The sequence below is a fragment of the Diabrotica virgifera genome, chromosome 1, assembly GCF_917563875.1.
Source record: "Diabrotica virgifera virgifera chromosome 1, PGI_DIABVI_V3a".
Classification (NCBI taxonomy): domain Eukaryota; kingdom Metazoa; phylum Arthropoda; class Insecta; order Coleoptera; family Chrysomelidae; genus Diabrotica; species Diabrotica virgifera.
This window is the reverse complement of record NC_065443.1, coordinates 48,993,706-49,017,666: the sequence shown is the minus strand read 5'-3', so window position 1 is coordinate 49,017,666 and position 23,961 is coordinate 48,993,706. Positions and strand designations below refer to the sequence as shown.

The window sequence follows — 23,961 nt, the reverse complement described above, 5'->3', positions numbered from 1 at the left end:
CTGCACAAGCTTTTGTAGAAGTCTTCGACTATTTTTGTTATTTTATATTTGTCCTTCCCTTCCTTACTATTGGCGTCTTTAATTTTAATGATTTTTTGAACACCCAATGTGGGTCTTAGACATTTTAAGCCTCTGTTGTTTTCAATGACTCGCTCTATTATGTTCTCGTTCCATTTTTGTAAGTCGCGTTTTAGTTATTTTCTAATTGTTTTATTAAGTTCTATGTATTCTTGAGTATGGCGTTTGTTTTGCGTTAGTAGTTGTCGTCTTTCCGTCATTAGTTGTTTAGTTTCGTTGCTTATTTTGTCTTCTTTAGTACTTGTTTTCTTTGCGACCTGTAGTCCGGCTTCGAGAAGGTTCTTATTGATGTTTTTGTTAATTTCGTCAATTTCATCTTGATTATGTGAAGGATCATATTTGAACTTATCCGCTAAGACCTCTCGGAATTGCTCTTCATTTGTTTTTACTTTAAAGGCATCTATTCGCGTTGTTTTTTTAAATAATCTTTTCCTCTCTTCTTTCATGTTAATATTTATTTTTGCTCTAACTACACGATGGTCACTACCCGTTGTTACGTTGTTTATTGTTGTTACACCTTCGAATATTCTTTTGTTGTTTGAGAGAAAATAGTCTATTTCATTTTTGGTTGTTCCGTTAGGTGCAACCCATGTCTACTTTCTGTTAGGTTTCTTTTTGTAGAAGGCATAATATACATGTTTTCTTTATTTCACTTTACTCATATTTGACTAGTAAGGATGCAGAACCAGTGGCGTAGCTAGCATGGGTGACACCCGGGGCGGTAATCCATGGTGTCACCCCAAATCTTAAAAATAAATATTTTTAAAATCAACGAAAATTCGATAAACGTATGTTTTGAATAATGAAATAATTGAGAATTATAGTTAATAAACCGAGGTTATTTAGCCTTGTTTGCGCCAGTTTTGCTCGCAAGTATTTCTGGATTAATTTTAGCTTACTAAAACATCTCTCACATGAAGTAGCCGATACACAAATGGTTATATATAATTTTAATGCAACCATTAAATTTGGGAGAGATTCCATGAAATCCCACTCCACAATGAATCTTAAAAAGTCTACAACTAACCATTTAGATGCTGTGATAATGGCCGCTTGTAAATCTCTTCTCAGCCTTGGTATTTCTAGCACAAGGTCTGCTTCTGATACCTCTTCATGGTAAAGTCAAAAAATGTTGAAACAGCTAACTTCAATTGTTCACTGTTCGTGAAAAGCAAAGTGTGTGTCTGCACAACATCGAACAATGAAGTCACATTATAAATAAACTTTGATCTGGTTTCGAGTTCAAAATTGAATAGGTCAAAACAGTCCAACATATCCTGTTGAAGTTTGACTCGAAGTGTCAGTCCTGTATCGGTAGCTAGGTCACCATCCATTCGTTTTTGACGTCGAATTCGTTTTTCGGTGGGAATGTCGTCGTGCTCATATTGTTTCGTGGCAAAATCTATTGCTTCATCTATAATATGACCACGTTTTTCTTCAATGTAAAGTGCACCTATTTTGGTCGCTGATTGATCAACGGTTATGCCTTTACTTTGCAATTCAATCTGACAAAAATTGGTTTCTCTTGGAACATCATTCCAAAAGAAAAGATGACAAAGAAATGTGAAATTGCACACGTCGGGCATCAATAGGGTATGTCTATATGCACTTCTGGTGTCTAAATTTTCTTTTTTATGACATAGTTCCTCAATTGCAGCCATAAAACTATCAAAATGTTCTGCCAACAGAGGGGCTGTTTAACTGCAGCATAGTGAGCACTCAAACGCGTTGTGGAAAGTCGTTTAACAGATGATTTGCTGTGTTCAATAAGCACTTCCCATCTCAGCAGCTAGTGGAATCAGAAAAAAAAATTAAAATTTCCTCTACAGTTCCGAAAAAAGTTACTCAGGATGTGTTGTTCGGAAAAGAGTGATGGCCACAAAAATCATTGGTATAATGATCAATACATCCAACGAAAATGGGCTTTTTGTTTTTTGCTTTAAGGCGCGAATTTGCTTTTTAACGTAGGCGCAAAATTTCGCGCCAATGTGTTTTAAATGAATTCAGATTTTTCGAATCCTGAAAAAACTAATTAGTATTTTTGAAAAATTTAAACGCATAATCGAAGATTACATTATTAGGTACCTAGGGCCACAAGTCCCCCGAAATAACCAAAAAGTTTCTTTTGAATGAGTTATTTAAAATTAAAAATCACACTAAATTTTCTTTTTTTTACCCCTGTAACTTATTAAAATAAACATTATAGAAGTTTTCAGAGGCTTTCAGCCCCGGGTAATAATGCAATCGTTCATTCTGCGTGTAATTTTTCCAAATATAGTGTTCTCGGGACTCGAAACAAAATGAATGCATTTAAAACAAGTTTGCGAGAAATTTTGCGCCTACGCCCTTAATAATAGCTTTTATTCCTCCATGTACGCCGCTCTTCACAGCTGCATTATTGTATTCCTGTGAACGGCACTTCAGATCAAGCTTCAATCAAGCTTCAATCATCAATTTCAAGCTTCTTAAGAATTTAGTTATTTAGATAAACAACTACTTTTTTCCTTTTAACAGAAAAATCAAAGAAATGCCTCTTTTACCTCGACTTTTCTCGGTTTCATGTGTTTACAGAATAATATCGAATTGTATTTTGATTATAAAGTCGGTAAAGTTACAAATTCACGATTCATTCTTTTGTGAGCAGGTCTCTCGGGTGTCACCCCCGACCGGGTGACACCCGGGGCGGACCGCCCCCTCCGCCCCACCCTAGCTACGCCACTGTGCAGAACTCTGTTGGAATTTTATCTAGATAAGCGGGCAGGTGATGGATGTATATTGGAGATTCATCCATGTCCGCTATTTATCGGTATGTGTCTTTATAAATTTGTAAAAACTTTAGGCAATCGATAGTTACCGAGGATTCTGCACTCCGACTTATAGAGAATTTTCTGTTTCTCTAGAACAGTGGTTCTTAATCTTTTTGAGTCATGTACCACAAAATACTTTTTAATATTTTTGGTACCACCTAATTGAAATAACTACCTATCTAGATAGGTAATCTAATTAACTGTAATAGTGGTGATTTTGACAGTTTTGCGTTTTGTGTACCACCGCAAATAATGATATGTACCACCAGTGGTACATGTACCACAGATTGAGAACCGCTGCTCTAGAAGGTATATCATTGAGATTTAGAGGATATGTGGAATTTTGTCCATAGTTATTGCCCCTCTTCATGTATGGGGATCATCCAAAAAAATCTTTCTATCCTTGTATCTATTCATTGGATTCTAATATTATCTAAAATTGATATTATACCTATCGTAAAAATGTAAAGATAGTTATCAATTAAATAATAATCAAAATATTAAGAATCACATTTTTTCATAAATATTTAAGGTAGATTACCAAATCTACATTGACAGCTTTTAAAATCAAAGGTATTTGATTAATCAGCGAACCTATAAGTAGATGGAAATTCATTACATTTGAATAGTTAAGAAGTTTAAGTTTGTGTAAAGAGATCTGAGACTTAACAGGATCAATGGCGTGGTATAAATATTTCTCTGTGGAAGTACCTTTACTTTTTTTAAGTTTCTCCATGATATTGCAAGGTAAATAAACTTCTTACTTTTCACTATTACAACTGTTTCAATATCTTTTCTTTTAGAAAATATTGTCATTGACTTATTTTTTTATACAGTCGAACCCGCTTATTAGAATCCCTGTTATAGGAATATCCCGGTTTATGGAATATAAATTCAAGTTCCCGAAACATTTCCATTTACTCCTTAATAAATTTTTCTGTTTATTGGAATAGGAGTTAGCTAGATAATACCGCTTATTAGCATATTTTGCAGGTCAAAGAATATTTTTTTTACAAAAATTTAAATTATGTTTGGTATTATGGCTTGTCGTCAACGGCCTGTAAGTAGTGCTGGATTAGATATTATTAGGGTAATAAATATTTATTACTTTGTTACGAATACCAATTCGATCTTTAGCATGGCCGACAAATGCATGGGTCATAAAATAATTTCTATTTGTCTACACAAAGGAACTGTTGCCTGTTATAAAATTGTTAGAAACAGTTTATTTAGAATTCACTCAGAGAGTACCTACTTGTTTGCAAGATGGAATTATGGCTTTGTTAAATTCGAAAAGGAGAGAAAAGAACAAGAATGTAACAATCCATTTCTTGACGCCAATAAAACTTCTATTCAACCAGTGGATTAAGGATGACCACACGGATTAACAACGAAAAAGCTATAATTACCAATAATTTCTCAAGAAAAAAAAGTAATTTTGTTATATTATATGCATTTTAATAAGAAAATATTTACATATCTACATATTGCATACATTTCATATTAATTATATAATGTATTCATTCACATACATGTAATGTAATTTGGTATTTAACACATACATAGATAAGTACTAGTTACACTACTGTATTATTGACGTAAAAAGACCTAAAACCATTTACATACACTGATTATATAGGTACATATATGATATACATATTGGCATAGTATGTAATAAAACTACATATTGGCATAGTATGTAATAAAACTACATATTGGCATAGTATGTAAAACTACACATTGGCATAGTATGTAAATAATATTATTACGTATATTCGGTAACACTTATTTCGACTAGCCACCAATGATCGGTTATTAGAATATACCGGTTATAAGAATATTTTTGCCTTGCACAAAGGCTATTCCAATAAGCGGGTTCGACTGTAATTGTCTTTCTCTACGATTTACAATTTCTGATTATTGCTAAATTATTTGGCATCACATGAGTTTTTAACTAGTTTTTTTGTTTTTATACATATAACTCATTTGATTGTTTTAGAAACATTTAGAAATATTTTTTGTGATATACCTGTCATTATTTGGTTTCTTGTGAGTACAATTGACCTAGATATTTAAGATACCTGATCGTCTTTTAAACTATAAAAAAAAGATATACAGTCGAACCCGCTTATTAGAATAGCCTTCGTGCCAAACAAAAATATTCCTATAACCGGGATATTCTAATAACCGATCAGTGGTGGCTAGCAGAAATATATGTACCGAATATACGTCGTAATAGTACAACACACTTTGTAGAGGTACATACTGTATGTACATGTACATAGTATGTATTTACACGTACATACATACGTTATGTACATATTTATTATGTATATGGTTCTATTTCTTTTTATGTCAATAATACAGTACCTAGTGTAACTATTACTTATTTTATTAATAAAACACCAAACTACATTATCTGTGCATGCATACCTACACAAATAAGTATGAAATGTATGTAATATGTAGATATACGTATACATATATATTTTCTTATTAACATATATCCAACAGACTTACTTTTTTTCTGGAAAAATAATCGGTAATCTGAGACTATTTGTTTTGTTACATAAGATATTAGCGTTGATTGAAATATTAATATGGGTCCAATACCTCAGTCAACAATATTAGTCACTTGTTGCTCTAAAATTATAATAAATAAAAAATTGACATTGGTTTTACCTCCAGAAAATTTCAGCGATTATTATATTACAAGGGGTTATTTATGACTTCCAACTGTTAAAAATCTAAACAGACAACGACGTGGCGGTGAGTGAGCAATAAGAATGTTTACACAATTGAAAAATTAAGGTACCTACTTTACGATCGGTAAATGTTTGGCGGAAGGTAGAATTGGTACCAATAATAAAGTAAGAAATAAAATATTATCGACAGGTCCTATAAAACCAGAAAACATAAAAATTTGTGGGAAATTGTACCTAAAAAGTTTTTGGTACCTTAGGATTATTAGATAAAGCGGGATTCTTTTACTAAAACGTATCACTATAAACGCTTAAATTTATTAAGGAGTAAATGGAAATGTTCCAGGATCTCAAAATTCTATTCCTTAAACCGGGATATTCCTATAAGCGGTACTCTAATAAGCGGGTTCGACTGTATAAGTTAAGGTATTTCTGTCTTCTTTTCCTTCTTCTTATTTTAGGACATGGTCTTGTTTATTCCCTCATCCCAGCTCTTGTGATGTTGATGTCCAGCAAGAACACTACCTCGGGGGTCTTCCTGGTGGTCTTTTCGTATTGGTTTTATGTGTTTTTGCTCATTTCGCAATCCTTACTGGGCTCATTCTGTCGACATGATCCCTGCATTTGCGGCGTCATACTCGTGTCCAACTCATATATCCTGGACTCCAGTTTGCTTACTGTACACCTTCTATTTCTCCATGATACCCCTTCCTAGTTTATGGGATCATGTATCAGCTTGTAGACTGTCTTATTTCTGTCTTATTTTCCTTCTTCTTATTTTAGGACATGGTCTTGTTTATTCCGTCATCCCAGCTCTTGTGATGTTGATGTCCAGCAAGAACACTACCTCGGGGGTCTTCCTGGTGGTCTTTTCGTATTGGTTTTATGTGTTTTTGCTCATTTCGCAATCCTTACTGGACTCATTCTGTCGACATGATCCCTCCATTTGCGGCGTCATACTCGTGTCCAACTCACATATCCTGGACTCCAGTTTGCTTACTGTACACCTTCTATTTCTCCATGATATCCCTTCCTAGTTTATGGGATCATGTATCAGCTTGTAGACTGTCTTATTTCTGTCTTATTTTCCTTCTTCTTATTTTAGGACATGGTCTTGTTTATTCCGTCATCCAAGCTCTTGTGATGTTGATGTCCAGCAAGAACACTACCTCGGGGGTCTTCCTGGTGGTCTTTTCGTATTGGTTTTATGTGTTTTTGCTCATTTCGCAATCCTTACTGGACTCATTCTGTCGACATGATCCCTCCATTTGCGGCGTCATACTCGTGTCCAACTCACATATCCTGGACTCCAGTTTGCTTACTGTACACCTTCTATTTCTCCATGATACCCCTTCCTAGTTTATGGGATCATGTATCAGCTTGTAGACCTGTAAATTATGTTGTAAATTGGTTGTACTTCAGCCAGTTGGTTTATTGTCCATCTATTCTTTCGTAATACCCCTTCCATTATTCTGGAACTCTTTACCAGCTTGCTATCAGCCCTGTACATTATCACGAGGTTAACGGCAAGCACTTTGAACACTTGGAAGTGATGTTTTAAACTTATTATCCACATCGGTTTAGGAAATAAAAAATTACCTATTTTTTATATGCAAAGTAATCTATTTGTCAATTCCACCATTTTTTCTTACTAAACTAGATATTTATATAAGTTATGAGTCACATGTTTTTTTAATATCTGTAAAAGTATACAGTGTGACACTGCAAAGTTTCATGCGTGGTGTCTTTTTTGGTTCATAGGTCTTTAGTTAGTTCCATACTTTATCCCAACCGTGTACATCAAAATAAGAAACAGAGAGACGAGAATAAGAAAAAGAAAATTTATGAACAAATAATGACGGGATCAGCTATTATAAAAAAATCAAAATTTTAATCTTTGACTACAAAGATAAAGGTGTAAACCCACTAGTTTACTAGGAAAGTTGAAGGGGTGCCCAGGCATATGAAGAAAATAACATTATTTGTGCTAAGAAACAGAAGAATATCACAGACGTAACCAAAATATTCAGAAGAGCCAAAAACGGTACACCATCAATGGTCTGAAGATTATGATAGCAAGGGCGCCCATATAAAATTTTTTAGGGGGGGGCCAAACGTGAAGATGTTGCACATTACATTTTGTATATTTCGGATGACAATATACACAGTAGACTCTCTCTATAACGAACACGGATATAACGAGGTTTAGCTTACAACGAGGTACATTAGGTGTCCCATGAAATTCCTATTGAACTATAACGCTCTATAACGAGGCATATTTGGTTACAACGAAGAAAATTGAAATCGAAGAATACGTGACTTTACCTGTTTTCAGCGTTGTAATAGTCATAAATAATTAAATGCCCCAACTGCCTGTACATAGAAATGCCTAACATCTGTCTTATTATCGAGGCTAGTGCTGTAATAAACTCTGCCACCTGTAATAAACTTCTGCCTGTTTATCAACCGATATTGAATATTATAGGAAATTTACAATTTATGACGGCGAAGTCTCATTGTTTACTGTTCAGGTTGACCATCGACACCTAATAAACTACGTAAGAGGCATCAAAACAAGGCATCATATTATTGTTGTTTGATATAACGAGATCCGCTTATAACGAGATAATTAGCCCACCATTTCAGTTCTCGTTATAGAGGGAGTCTACTGTAGTTTAAACCACCTAAAAAACCTAGTGTGAACTCTGTTGTGAGAAATTATTCATACATTTAAATACTAGACCAAGTTTTTAAATGGAAATGTCATGGGTACCACAAAAGTTGCGCCTCTCTTTAAAACCCGTTTAAAAAGAATACAATGCTTGCAAAGCCCTGCCTTCAACTTTGGCGAGTAGTCTTAGCACGAGTATGTGTCGAACCAAGTTTTTACTTTAAAATCTTAAAAAGGAGCCCCCTTTATTTTTGCAGATTTAGAATTCTTATGAAAAATAAGTCACATATATTCCAAACATTTTTAGAATCGTTGATAGATGGTGCAAATAAATCGCATTTTTCGATTATAGCGCCATCCGTCAATAATTAAAAAAAAAAGTTTCGAATAAATGTTACTTATTTTTTGAGGAGGAAACTCAATCTGCGATAAAAACGGGGGTTCCTATTTAAGATTTTAAAGTTAACTCTCACCCCCACCTCCAGAGTGTGGAACGAAAAATCCTGTTTGGTGTCATTCTATAGAATTTTGAAAAATGTTAAACACGTGTTTTTTAGTTTTTCATTTGGAAGTATATTTCTCGAGATATTAGACCGTTTCTATAATTTTGCTATGGTATCACGATATATCGTTTTTTCCGATTATAGCGCTCTCTATCCACAATTCGCAAAATGGCTCGAATAAAATTTGCTTATTTTTACAAGGAAAATCCAAATCTGCAACAAGAATTAGGGGTTCCATTTAAGATTTTAAAGTTACCCCCCGCTCCACACCCAGGGGTTGAAGTGGTGGACTTGTTTAGTGTCATCGCATAGATTTTTGAGAAATATTTAATACATATTTTTCAGTTTTTATTTCAGAATTATTCGACCTTTCCGCTACTTTTGGGACACCCTGTATATAACACTCATTCGTCATGAAAGATCACCTGTTTTTCATTTAAATAAAACTATTCTGTTCATCATAATATACACTTTAAAATAATCTACTTACTAAAAAAATACTTTTGCAAACTAAAATTTGACTTGTATAACTATGTTCAATCAATTTTAAAAAATACACAAAACTTAATATAGAAAACAATAAATATAATCACTTCACAGATTTTACACTTTATCTTTATAGTGCCAGTTATTAAAGACAAATGGCTCATTAGTGATTTATCCGTCAGAGATCGGATTTCTTGCTGATATGATTTTCTTTGCAGTATTATAAAATGATTCATTTAATTAGTAATTTTGGGTGTCGATTACAGTATATTATGTTCCCACGTTACTAATCTCTTTCACTGTTTTCGTTAACAGCATACCGTGACTGTGCGAAATATGTATTATGCACATTCCATATAGACCGCTGTCGCAGACACACAGATTTTCTGTTAAACTATTAATTACCCAATTTATCTCTCAAAATTATCCAATCATTTTTTGACAAAAATACGTTTATGTAATATATTTACATTTAATTTTTGTTCTTTCCCGAAAAGCAAGGGGGGGCCACGGCCCCCGTGTGTATGGGCGCCTATGTATGATAGATAATCGTCAATGTGCGGCAAGTTCATAGCACATACAGAAGTAGGAGTTTTGTACTTAATATTTTGCAATAATACAGGTATACGGTTTCAGTTCCTAGTTTATGGGATCATGTATCAGCTTGTAGACCTGTACATTATGTTGTAAATTGGTTGTACTTCAGCCAGTTCGTTTATTGTCCATCTATTCTTTCGTAATACCCCTTCCAGGATTCTGAAACTCTTTACCAGGTTGTTATCAGCCCTGTACATTATCACGAGGTTAACGGCAAGCATTTTGAACACTTAGAAGTGATGTTTTAAACTTATTATTCACATCGGTTTAGGAAATAAAAAATTACCCATTTTTTATATGTAAAGTGATCTAATTGTCAATTCCACAATTTTTTCTTGGTAAACTAGATATTTATATAAGTTAGGAGTCACATGTCCTTTTAACCTTCCGATGACCAACCTTTTTTTGTTACACGGATGACCAAGGGGGGGAAAATGACCCCAGGTCAAAAATGTCAAAAATGACAATTAACAAAAAAATAAAGTTTTTTTTTTAATTTTTAATTTTTTTTGGCATGGACTTTATGTCATTCAGCCAGTCACAACATGAGTATTAGTGTTATGTGTAGTGTGTATGTTGAGTAAGTGTCTTGTTACTTTGCAAAGTCGACGTCATTAGCGTAAAACTACTTGTAATTACACATAATAGACGCTATTTTACTAAACATCAACTTCAGAATATATTTTTTATTCGTAAAATATAGGGATTTTTTTTTTATTTCAAAATATGAGGATATCTAGAATGATATTAAAGTCAAATAAAAAAATAATGAGTTAAAAATTAAAAATACTTTTGAATTCATTAAAGAACAACATACGCTGGGGTCACAATTTCCCCCGCTTGGTCATCCGAAGGTTAATATATGTAAAAATATACAGGGTGACACTGCAAAGTTTCATGCGTGGTGTCTTTTTTAGTTCCATACTTTATCCCCACCGCGTATATAAAAATAAGAAACAGATAGACGAGAATCAGAAGAAGGAGATTTATGAACAAATAAAGACGGATCGGATCAGTTATTACAAAAATATTAAAACTTTATTCTTAGACTACCAAGATAAAGGTGTAAACCAACTAGTTTTACTAGGAAAGTTAAAAGGGGTGCCGAGGCATATGAAGAAATCAGCATTATTTGTGCTAAGAAACAGAAGGGATTGAGGTAACATCACAGACCTAACCAAAATATTCAGAAGAGCCGAAAACGGTACACTATCAATGGTTTGAAGAAATTTGATAGATAATCGTCAATGTGCGGCAAGTTCATTGCACATACAGAAGTAGGAGTTTTGTACTTAATATATTATATTTTGCAATAATACAGGTCTACGGTTTCAGTTACAACCGTACCGACCGCATGATTTTATACATATAATTTATCCTTATTTTACACTAATTGTTTATTTTGCTTTCTTCAAAACTTGTTTTCTTATTTGTCACTGATACTTAAAACTTATTTGATATGCATTTATATTTTTACTAATATTAATAGATTATTTGAATAAAAAAAGTAAAGATAAATAGATAAAATTTAAATACAATGTATCAATCTACGCATCACTGCACGAAACTATCATCAACTATTGTTTCCTATAATCTAATATTAATCTAGATTCTAGATGCATTAGTCGAAGCACATTATTCTACAACCACTAAATAGTCCGTTGAAATATTACATTTTTGGGGTTGCATTTTTTAGAGATGATAAAATGAGAAAGGTACTTTGTGCAAGAGAACTGAAATTAGACTTTAGAGTTAGGTTGGCAAGGTGTTATATTTTCTTTCCTCTGCTTTACGGGATAGAAGCATGGACACTTAACGCATCGACTACTAAAAAGTTGGAAGCATTTGAACTGTGGGTGTATAGAAGAATTCTGAAGATATCATGGACCGAGCATATAACGAACAACGAAGTCATGAGAAGAGTTAACAAAATACTGGAAATATTGGAAACCATCAAGACACGAAAGCTGCAGTACCTGGGGCATGTTATGCGTAATGAGAAATACAGCACACTTCAGTTGATTATACAGGGGAAAATCCAGGGCAAGGGAAGTGTAGGAAGGAGACGAATCTCGTGGTTGCGTAACTTGACGCAGGGCCGCGTTTAGGTCAATTGACGCCCTAGGCAATTCTCTAGTAGCCGCCCTTCAAACATGTACCATTTTTGCGAAAAAAAATTGCAATCATAATTTTTTATTTAAATAAGAATACACTAAAAATATATTTAAACCACGATGTTTATACAGGGTAGCGAGAAAGTATGGAAACACGGTAATTTCTCGGAAACCGCTAGACCGATTTTTATAGATTTTAGTGGGTAAGGGTCTCCAAATGCGACCGATATTATAGTGGTAATTATATTGTTGTCACATCTTCCGTTTTTCTGGAAATCTAATGAATTTTCTTATTTCAAATGGAACACCCTGTATATTTTTTGTGTTTTAAAGTCCTTAAGATATACTGATTATGTTTCATGTTATATTCCCTATACCTAAATGCCATAATTTCAGAATGATTGCTACACTTATTAATAAAAAAAATTAAACACATTTTAAAAATCACATTTTTTCGGCCCGTGTAGAAATTATTTAGATTCTTTAGATCATCGGGAACAAAAAAGTTTTTTTGTAATTTTTCTCAAAAGTTAATCATTTTCGAGTTATAAATAAACAATTTAAAACTGAAAAAAATCTAAAAATGACAATTATCAAGGTTAAAACACACAAGAAAAAAAAATTATTTTTGAAATTACAAAGTACTTAAATTCAAGCTCAAACCATCTTCTATCAGCTCCCTATAAGAATTTTTGGCATATTTTATTCTAAAACATTGTTTTTTTTAATGTTAATAAAGCGCATATGAGAGGACGGGTGATCAACAATATGAGAGGACGGGCATTAACAACTAAAAACCAATGTTTTAAAATTACATGAGGTCAAATTACTTATCGGTACCTAATAAAATAAGCTTTGAACTTGAATTTAGATACTTTGTGGTTTCAAAAATAGTGTTTTTTACTTGTGTTTTTGAACCTTGAATATCGTCACTTTTCAATTTTTTTCAGGTTTAAATTGTTTATAACCCGGAAACGGTTAACTATGAGGAAAATTACAAAAGACCTTTTTTGTTTCCAATTATCCAAAGAACCTAAAATAATGTCTATCCGGGCCGAAAAAATTGTTTTTTATAATTTGGTTAATTTTTTTTTATTTAATAAATGTAACAGTAACTCCGACATAATGGCATTTAAGTATAGGGAATATAACATGAAAAATAATCAGTATCTTGTAAGAACTTCAAAACGCAAAAAATATACAGGGTGTTCCATTCAAAATAAGAAAGTTCATTAGATTTCCAAAAAACGGAAGTTGTGGCAACAATGTAATTACCACTATAATATCGGCCGCATTAGAAGACCCTTACACACCAAAATCTATAAAAATCGTTCTAGCGGTTTCTAAGAAATTACCGTGTTTCCATACTTACTCGCTACCCTGTATACATATAACAGGAAAAATTATCATTCCAGTTCGGTCACATCATATTTCTTTCTTGATTTTTTTTGTGGTAGGGGAGCCCAAGCGGGGATTCTTAGTTACTCGAGCACGTCAGATTATTACACGGGGAGAAACCTTGTACCCTGAAAATGTACCTCTACCATATATTGACTCTTAATGCAGGGGAGTTCGTTAAGGGGGGGCCGAAAAAAATATATCCTTAAAAAACTCGAAATCGCCAGATTAAGGTAAGGTAAGTTAAGTACATGCAAAACAGTGTATATTTCACAAATCTGACGATTTGAGCGTAAGGAAATGGGTGAGTTCCAAAATTTCACAAGAAAAAAGAGAATATTTCGCGAAATGAATGACAGATCAAAAAACTAAAAAATACGTACCTACTCAATATTTTTCAAAAATCTATCGATACGACTTCGCACGGAGTCTAAATACACGGAGTATATGTCTAAATACGACTTCGCACGGAGAGGGGTGGGTGGTAAATTTATTATTTTAAATACGAATCCTGCGATATTTCGCGAAAGGAACATCAGATCGAAAAACTGAAAAATACACTTATTCAATATTTTTGAAAAATCTATCGAATGGCATCAAACACGACCCCCGCGGAGGTGGGGTGGAGGGCTACTTTAAAATCTTAAATGTCTCCATTTTTTATTGCACATTTGGATTCTTTGCGTAAAAATAAGTAACTTTTATTCGAGACATTTTTTCGAATTAATAAATTAAAAATGGAAAGTCCCCACTAAAATGGAAAACTTTACTTAACTTTTTTTGGTTTTAGGACCTACTCTTCACAACCCAATAGTTCCCCAAAGCGCTCGAGTGACTGCACATTTAGCATAATTTGCTCCCCTACCATTGGTAAAATCATCTATAATGTCGTCATAGTTTATCGCCTTTGTTACGTCACTTTCTATGGAAAAAATCAAATTGCAAACAAGAATGCAAACTTAATTGAATAATACTGACTCTTTGGCATCAAAAATAAAGTTATATCTATATCTACAATGGTACTTCCAAGTTTCAGTATAAATCAAACTAAATCAAGTCTTTAGTTTCTGCCTAATGTGCAAAATACATTTACATTGAAGTGTTCAATGGCACGCCTCCTTTGCGGTACTGCATGCGGCCCAATAATCCCTAAATTTTACGACTTCCATCCTTTTTGAATGAATAGTGTTAAGAGAATGCAATTTGTTTTCTAGAAATGAATGCCCACTTCTATTCCATTGATGGATGTACTTAAATATTATTCGATTTCAGTTTTTATATACAAATATTTTTTGTACAGTATTTTTGCCGCCCTCTCATAACTTGCCGCCCTAGGCAACTGCCTATATTGCCTAATGGATAAAGCAGCCCTGACTTGACGGAATGGTACGGATGCACATTAACCGAACTATTCAGAGCAGCAGCATCTAAGATCAGAATAGCCATGATGATTGCCAACTTCCGTCGAGGAGATGGCACGTGAAGAAGAAGATTTTTTAGAGGTGTCGATTTTATTTTTTAATGTGTAGGGGGTTCAGTAGAAGCTTAAGTTTAAGTTTTTGGGGTCGCCACCCTTGTACCCGGCCGCCATCTTGAAAAAAGTGGTGGAAAGGGATTTCGCGCTGTATCTCCTAAACTAGCCATCCTACAGAAAATTTAATTCAAAATAAAATGTAGAAAATTAAATTTTCTACAATTTTATGTCTATTACTTTTTATCGTCAAGTGACCAACAAAAAAGTTATAAACAAAAATAAGAGAAAATTTTGTAAGAAGTTTCCTTTTGGAGGTTATAACTTTTCCGTTCATTTCACAATAAAATTCCGTTCATTTCACATCATAGCGATTTTATAGGGGATTTTTCAACGAATAATTTCCACCATAAAATTATTTAATTTTATTTATTTATCTAGGTTTTACAGCGCTCCAAATTTGACCAGATCTCGAATTCTCATAGGAATACAATAAAAACAAAACCTTAGTCTTACTTTTCTATCTATATATTTATTTATTATGATTTAAATATTCCTCTGCTATTATTAAGCTATTTTTGATCCTTTTCCCCGCCACCTATGAGGTAGAGTCTGCACCGAGAGAACAATTTCTTTTCTCCTAAAACACCGATTTCTTTGAGCAATATTTCTTAAAAGTTAACATATCCTATTAACTTAAACATACCGGTTCACATTATAAAGAAACGAGTTTTTTAAACACAACTCAATAATTTCTTACAGATAATTTCTTCAATACTAAGAAATGCATTAATGGTTACATTTAATTTTCTTATCCTAAAGTTTTTATTTCTTAAATTGAAAACTACAAATATTTTGCAGTATAAGAAATATAATGTTAAGTTAATCCATATTTATATTTGTGAACAAGAAATTTTCTTGCAATCAAATAAATATTTTAAACCACAAGAAATAATTCTTCAGAAATACCCTCTGTAGTAACTGTGGTTATAAAATAAAAACTTTGTCATTAATGTCGAAATGTTACTTGCAAAGAGATTTTCTTCCACAAAAGAATTGCGCAAATTAACTATTTATATTAGTCGTCAGTATTTGTCAAGATGGCGTGATATATGTTCATGTTCATATAGATGGATTTTGGAATTATTGGTGTTCTTTAAAAATTAACGGATATTTTGAAGGTACGTACATATATAGGTATTAAATAAAAGTAAATTGAGTAATTTAAGATGTAATAATAATATTGTTGCGTATCCGAATGGTTAAAAAAGAAACATAATAGTATCTTTATATGCTTTTTAGGTATAATAATGGACGACTCTGAAATAAAGGAGCTTATTAATCTAACTGGGAAATATGCCACAATTTAAAGCTGGGACAGAATGATATAATATATAGCTCCAGAACAATATTAAGAAAGGAGTTATTAACCAACTGCGGGGCCTTCCAGAAATGGTAGAACTTCATACATGTAAGTACCTTTTTAAAAATGTGTATACTTATGTATCAACTACAATAGGTTTCTTGAATGTATCGTCTTCTATAAAAATATACAATACAACGCTATATCAAACATGGCGGGTGCAACGCTGATGATGTTTTCTGTTAATTTATTTGAGATAAAGAAATCAGTTAGTCTAAAAGAAATATATGTTTATGGTTAAGAAATGTTATTGCCGAAAACCGTGAATTAGTTAATATGTATTAAATGACTTAGATGTACACTAATAATACTTTCCCGTAATAAAATTTCTTAATGATTAGGTATGCTGTCTCTTTTAGATTATAAAAATTAAGAAAATTACATATTATTATGTCTGCTTCAATGTTTTACATTGGTTGTATGTTCCCTCTTGTTTTGGCTAAACAATGTTTATTGTGTGACTTAATATTATACAGATAAATAATTAATATTTCAATAACAAAAAGAAAAAAATAAACAAAGATGTGTATAGGTTAAATAATGCCATGTTTGAACTAAATATGATTGATTATTATTAGTATTAATAGTTATTATGTGGGGCCGTGTATTTGTTTTTTTTTTGTATTTCCTAAATTTGTCAAAATAAATATCTATATCTTTATAAAAAAAAATTTATTAAAGTAAGTTTACTTTTTCTACATAACGATTTTGTTTTAGTGAATTGCTGATATACAAAGTGCTATTAACAAAACAAGGAAAATTTGAGGAAGTTCGATTTGCCTCTCCATCCTTTTATTGTTGTGTAGAAGCCAGTGGTTTAAGAGTGGAGAAAATATTTGTATGTAATAATAAACGTTTTATATCTTGTTTTATTAATAAATAATGATTTTACCTTAACACAATGATTTATTTCGCCGTATGTAATATCACTTTATTTTCAAGAAATATTAACTTAACTCTAAATATACGTTTATCTCTGCGAAATATATTTCTTAACATTAAATATATTAATTATTAATAGTAGAATAATAATATTCCTTACTAAGAAATATTATTGCTCAGAAAGAATAGTTTTATAATGTGTAGAAAATATATTTTTATGACTAATAAAATTAATTAACATCAAGTGTAATTTATTTCTGATAAATGGGTTTGAAGTTTGCCAGAAAGTGATAGTTCAGTCATGTTTAAGATATATTTCTTTGGCTGTAGTAGAATTTATTTGAAATATTTTAGAAAATTATATCTTACATACAAAGATATATTTCTTAGGCAATATGCCAAGTCGATCTTTCTTAAATATTAATAAAGTTCCTTTATGTCAAGAATTTTTTTCTCTAGGTGTGGAGGCGCGTTTTTTGTGTGGTATCCCCAATAGGCCTAATCCACGGAGAATTTCTAGACAAAATAATATTATTTATTATATGTTGAAAAAGGTCTATCATAGTTATTATTTTTTCATTTTTTTCGACGGTCTAGGCTGCGAGTCAAGATCAGTATCCGAGGTGAATTTTTGTGGTATAATGAGAGTTAGAGTTGGCGTCTTTGTCGGTAATTCATCTTCCAGTTCATTATCTTCAATAATTAATGTTGATATGTCCACGATGTTGCTGCAACTTTCACCACCACAATGGAACAATGGAGGTACACTGCTGAACATTTGCGGTCTGCTTTTCGGCAACCACATGCACTTCCAGTTTCAATTGCAATTGCAAAAAATGAATTTAATAAGCTCGGGGGTACTGGAGGATTGAAAGTTTTGATTGGTACCCAAAATTTTCCATGCTTTTTGCAGCCCCAATCTTCTGGACTTTAATGTTTACCGAGCCATGACTGAATCTGGTGATACACTCGGAGTCTGTGGAAACGGATTGCATCTTGTGTTGGAGGAAATGAGAAGGGATTAAATGCATTTTTTATCACTGATTTAGCGAATCGTTTATATCTCGGAGTTTCCAGAGAATGGTCTTTATTTCCGCCATATAAAGAGACGAAAAACGTTCGACTACAACGGTGATCAAAGATGGCTCGACTTTCCCACCGACAAATAATTTGTCCCAGAGGTTTCTTACAAATAAAATAACCACCACTCATGATGCGCTCTTAAAAAACACAAAATGCTTGTCTAGTCACACAAATATAAATTTTACCCACAAGCCTCTCAATAGTATTATCTATAATGCTCAAAATATTTTCCCAATTTTTAATACGACTGCACGTGGCCAAATAGGTAGCACAACTGTAAGAATAAGTTAAGTAGAGGGGAACCGACTGCTGTGCTACCTAGGATAAATTATAATAATAAAAGTAATAGCAGGCAGAGATTCAGTGCGGTACGGAAGAAGAATGACATAACTGCAAATTTTGTCAGTTCCTGTTTATTGCGTAATTAACTTCTAAAATACTATGTACGGATGATACAAAAACGATCGAACTGTAAAAATGTGCTGAGCCACTATAGGGTAGTTGCGTCGTTACTGAAATACGCGCTATGTTAGTCCTTGTTTCAGATGCATAATGACGGCTGATTGACGGATTGTCTAAGCTTATGACATAAAAAAAAAGAATTTTACTGGACACCGGATTGTCTCTTCCTATTTTGTTCTTACTAAAGAATCTCTTATATAACACATACTTACAATTTTAAGAAATATTAAATAATATTAAAAAAACATACTTAGTTTCAAAAGTTATGCATAACCTAAAATTATGCTTATTTCCACAGTTTTTCGTGAACAGATTAACGGATTCCGCTAATTTTATTTAATTATTTTAAAATTTTCTTTGGTATTTACACAGTTGGGGAAAGGTTTACTAAAACTTATTTTTTGAACTTATACCGGGTGGAAGAAAACTAATGTCTTTCTTATCTTAAGTTTGAGACACCCTCTGGAAAAAACAATGTACAAGTATGGGTATTGGGACCGTGCGAGTTCGGCAAATCGACACCTGGTTTCTACGCTCAGCAACATTATTCGCACTTTTAATTATATTGGCCAATTATATTAGTCCTGGTTACTGGATAATTGTCAAGGCCATAGTCCAAAAAGATAATAAGAACAAAAGATAAGATTCAGGTTATGTTATTAAACCGTAAACTATTGTATGTAGTAAATAAAATTAGTTATTAAAATGCAGTACTGCAAGCAAAATACAATTAATTAAATTTACCTTTATATAATAATTGCATAGTATATCAATATTGTGGAGCAATATTATAATTTTTCTTCTTCATTGACAGTAGATATGAAATATACGTTAATTTGACAATTTCAATTGACAACGAATTATTTAAGAAAGTTGCAATATTTCTCCGCTATTCTCGCACGATCGTTTCTCGTATCCCCTCCAAGTACTTACACACCGCGAATACATCGAAATCATCATATTTTAGTATTATTATTTGTGAATTTTTTTATATACTGTGATGAGCGCACTAATAAAGGGCAAAATAACGCAAAAGATAGAAAACATAATAGATTTCGAAACAAAAAGAGATGAAACTAGTGGAGGTAGAAATTACCGTTATAAATATATCGGAATACAGTGATGAGCGCGCTAATAAGATGGAAGACGTATTAAGTTGTGAGATAAAAAGAAATAAAACTACTCGAGCTGGGAAATTTAGCGATATTAACCTAAAAATTTACATTATATTGATTGTTTTCCACCTTTAGACGTATCGGACGAGTTTGGCAAATACCAATGTCACAGTGACAGTTTTGGTTGACATACTCCTCTGATACGTGCAAAGGTGGGAAACAATCAATATAATGTGAATTTATATGTTAATATCGCTAAATTCCCCAGCTCGACTAGTTTAATTTCTTTGTATCTCAAAACTTAATACGTTTTCCATCTTTTGCACTATTTTGCCGGTTATTAGCACGCTCATCACTGTATATCGTATGAATTTTACTGTCACCGTTGCATTTGGTTGTCCTTTTAAAGACAGATCACATGCTATATTTTGCCGGTTATTAGCACGCTCATCACTGTATATCGTATGAATTAACATTACATTACATAGTTTTCCACCTTTAGACGTATCAGGAGAGTATGATAACTGTCACTGCGTCAGTAGAATCTTGTAAAATACTCCTGTCACAGACGTCTAAAGATGGGAAACTATGTAATATAATGTTAGTTTATACTTTTATAACGATAATTTCCACCTCCACTAGTTTCATCTCTTTTTATTTCGCAATGTCTTATGTTTTACATATTTTGAGTTATTTTGCCGGTTATTAGCGCGTTAATCAGTGTATAATACAGTGATGAGCGCACTAATAACCGGCAAAATAACGCAAAAAATGTTAAGCCTAGAAGAAGTGTTAAATTTAGCGATAGTAATTTTAAACTTATATAATATTGATTTTTTCCCACCTATAGACGTATCGGACGAGTTTGAAAAATGCCACTATCATAGTGACAGTTTTAGTTGACATACTCGTCTGATACGTCTAAAGTTGGGAAACAATTAATATAATGTCAACTCACAATTTAATATGTTTTCCATCTTTTGCGCTATTTTGCCGGTTACTAGCACGCTCATCACTGTACATAATATATAAATAGACGGTTTTATTCTTTCACATGTGTTTTAACTGAAACAAAACTAAATCTATATATATAATAATGAATGTTTTTATGTATGTATGTAACGACTTGCCCCCTTAATTATTTTTTATTTTTTTGGACAAATTGTTCTTTTTTAATTTAATATTATGATGTAGAACCAAAATATACATTCAACCCTAAATTTTCACATTTCTATCATCAACCGTTATTTTTTAATAACCATCTAAATATTACCTCTTCTATATAAATAAAAATGAATGATTGTATGTACAGTTGAGTCCGCGAATCTTTACCCGTGCGTCATCATTTAAAGCATACGAATAGTCACTTACTGTCACTTGCTGTTGCGCTTAGTAAATTTCAATTTCCTACTTATCATCGATTATTTCGTATGCTTTAAACGATGACGCACGGGTAAAGATTCGCGGACTCAACTGTATGTATGTATGTACCTTATAGACTGGCAAACTAATGTATTTCATCATAAGATGACCTTGATCAAAGTTGTTGTACATGAACCCGGGATGGTTTCTGAGTTGGTACCACCAACCTAAATAAAAAGTGGGCTTGCCCCCACATAATTATTTTTTATTTTTTTGGAAAACCGTTCTTTTTTAATTTCATGTGATGTAGAACCAAAATATAGGTACATTCAACAATAAGTTTTCACTTTTATATCACCAACCGTTATTTTTTAATAGCCATCTTAATATTACCTCTTCTATATAAATAAAAATGAATGTTTGTATGTACTATGTATGTATGTATGTATGTATGTATGTATGTAAGTATGTATGTATGTATGTATGTACGTATGTACCTTATAGACTCGCAAATTATGCATTTCATCATAACATGACCTTTATGAGCAAATTTGTCGTTATCGCTAGGCGGGAGTCGGGATCAGGACGAAATTAAATTAAAATTACGAATTAAAATTAAATAAATTGTGCGATATTGTAAGATTTGTAAAAAGTCAAACACTGCCATCATAACTGTGATATGTCTAGAGATAAGAAGATACAAAAACAATAACGAAAATTTTACAATAGAAGCTGATACACTGAAAAAAAAGGAAGGACCAGAACGAGATGGTTGTTTGACTTAGAAGACGACCTGAACACTATCAATGTAAAACAGTGGATAAGAAGGACATAAAGGAGGCCTAAACGGAAGGGCATAGTCAGACAGGCAAAGTTTTTTCATGGTTATGATGTCAAAAGAGGAACCGTGTTCGATAACTGACCAGATTACTAGACCAGTTATCCCCGCAAGGCGTCTACCGGTGTCACTTCTTACTCAGTAAACAGCAATATATTTGTTGATGTATGTATCAAGCGTAGCAGTGACGTTTTTTAATCGCAAGTTTTTTGGGAGTTTGCGGAAAACTTTGAGTGTCCATGTTTCTGGCAAGGAAAATTATTTGTGCATTGAAAAAACCGCTATTGATTAATATTTACGCGCAAAAAAATATTACTTATCAAGTAATCTTATCAAGTACTTATCTAAGTATTTTTTTATTTCCTGTTAATTTTTATTTATTGAAATTTGACACATTATTGATTTATTTCTAAGGCGGTACGAATTAGGTTAGCTAGTTAACAATAAAAAATAACAGTTAACAAAGCTTTAAAAAGAGAAAGACGTACAAAGTTAACAAATCTAGTCGACACCTATAAGGTTTATTTGTCGACCTGGTGAGCAGTATGCACAGCGCAACATAAGAGAAACGAGATTGTTTAATGGAGGCTCTGTGATGGTATGGGGTGGAATTTCCTTTAGAGTAAGTACGGGTTTGGTGTATCTACGTGTTAGGCTCTTTAAATAGTGAAAGGCGCATTACACAGATCTTCTTTCTTTCAAAACTTTGTTCAATTCACACTTAATATAGAAAATAATTTCATTTTAGTGTATGATAAGACTTGGCCTTCTCAGGTATAGCATGTCGTTACTATATTTTTAAGTGAAGCAAATATTCAGATTGAATTGACTCCCTCCTCTCAGACGCCCTGAAGAGCACTATGGATTATGCGAAAGAAGAAGAATAATTGGCCCCCACACAATCTAGACATGACTCCTATTGATCACTTATAAGATATTGTCGGTATACAATTAAGACTTCGTCGGCCCCTTCTGTTTCACTGCATGATATAGAAACTATGCGGTTACTGTTATCTAAAACTACATATACCATAATCAAATTCTGCTCAATAGACAGCATGATTAGACGATGTGAAGCTGTTATTAGAATGTTTACCTCTGTTTTCCAAGTTTTTTTAACTGTTAATTATTTATTATTGATAGTTTAGCATTGTTTCTGTTATAACACACGTTAGAGTAAAACTGCCTATCTTAAATATATCAGAGAAATTAAAAAAAAATTACAACATAATTTCGATGTATACCCACCCACCTTTGTACCTCTTCTTCCCTACAGGGTGTCTCAAACTTAACATAAGAAAAAAGATATTCTTTTCTTCCATCCAGTATAAGTAGATACAAAATAGAAGTTTGGGTAAACCTTTGCCCTACTGTGTAAATACCGAAGACAAATTTAAAATAAAAAAAAAAATAGCGGAATCCATTAATCTGTGTTATTCTGTACGAAAAAATCAACTATGAAAACGAGGATAATTTTTGGTGACATATATCTTTTGAAACTATGTGTACTTGATGATTTCATATCATTTATGTTGTTCTAAAGCTATTTTTGAAGAGTTTGCTATTAGTTTTGAGAGTACTTAAACTAAATGTCAGACCAAATACTTACGATGTCGGGATAGTATCACGAGGTTTTTCCTGGTTTTTCCTCGTGATTTACTATGGAATCTCTAACACGAGAATTTTACTGTCACCGTTGCATTTGGTTGTCCTTTTAAAGACAGATCACATGCTATAATTTTTTTGTGGCGCATATTCTTGAGTTGGGGTTGATTTCATGTAATCAAAAAAATTCGGTAAAGTCGTCCCAGGAACGCAACTCATAAATATTTTAAATATCATTTTAAAGTCTTCTACTTTAAAATGTATAATATATGTCTGAATTCCCGATATAAATGAGTCAGATTAAATAAATTAATAGAAGAATTTTTTACTAAGCAACAACATTTTTGTTTAATTTAGTAATGTT

General features: G+C 32.6%; 1 protein-coding gene across 2 annotated transcripts in view; it reads left to right on the top strand.

Annotated features, from left to right (window-relative positions):
* Positions 1 to 3,465: 3,465 nt before the first annotated feature.
* Positions 3,466 to 23,961, top strand: part of LOC114324749 (proton-coupled folate transporter) — a 72,327-nt gene continuing 51,831 nt past the window's right edge. For both annotated transcript variants that reach the window (XM_028272580.2, XM_050656010.1), the window contains exon 1: positions 3,466 to 3,632. In XM_028272580.2, the coding sequence (XP_028128381.1) occupies positions 3,563 to 3,632 (70 nt within the window). In that variant the 5' untranslated portion in view covers positions 3,466 to 3,562. The remainder of the gene's footprint in view (positions 3,633 to 23,961) is intronic.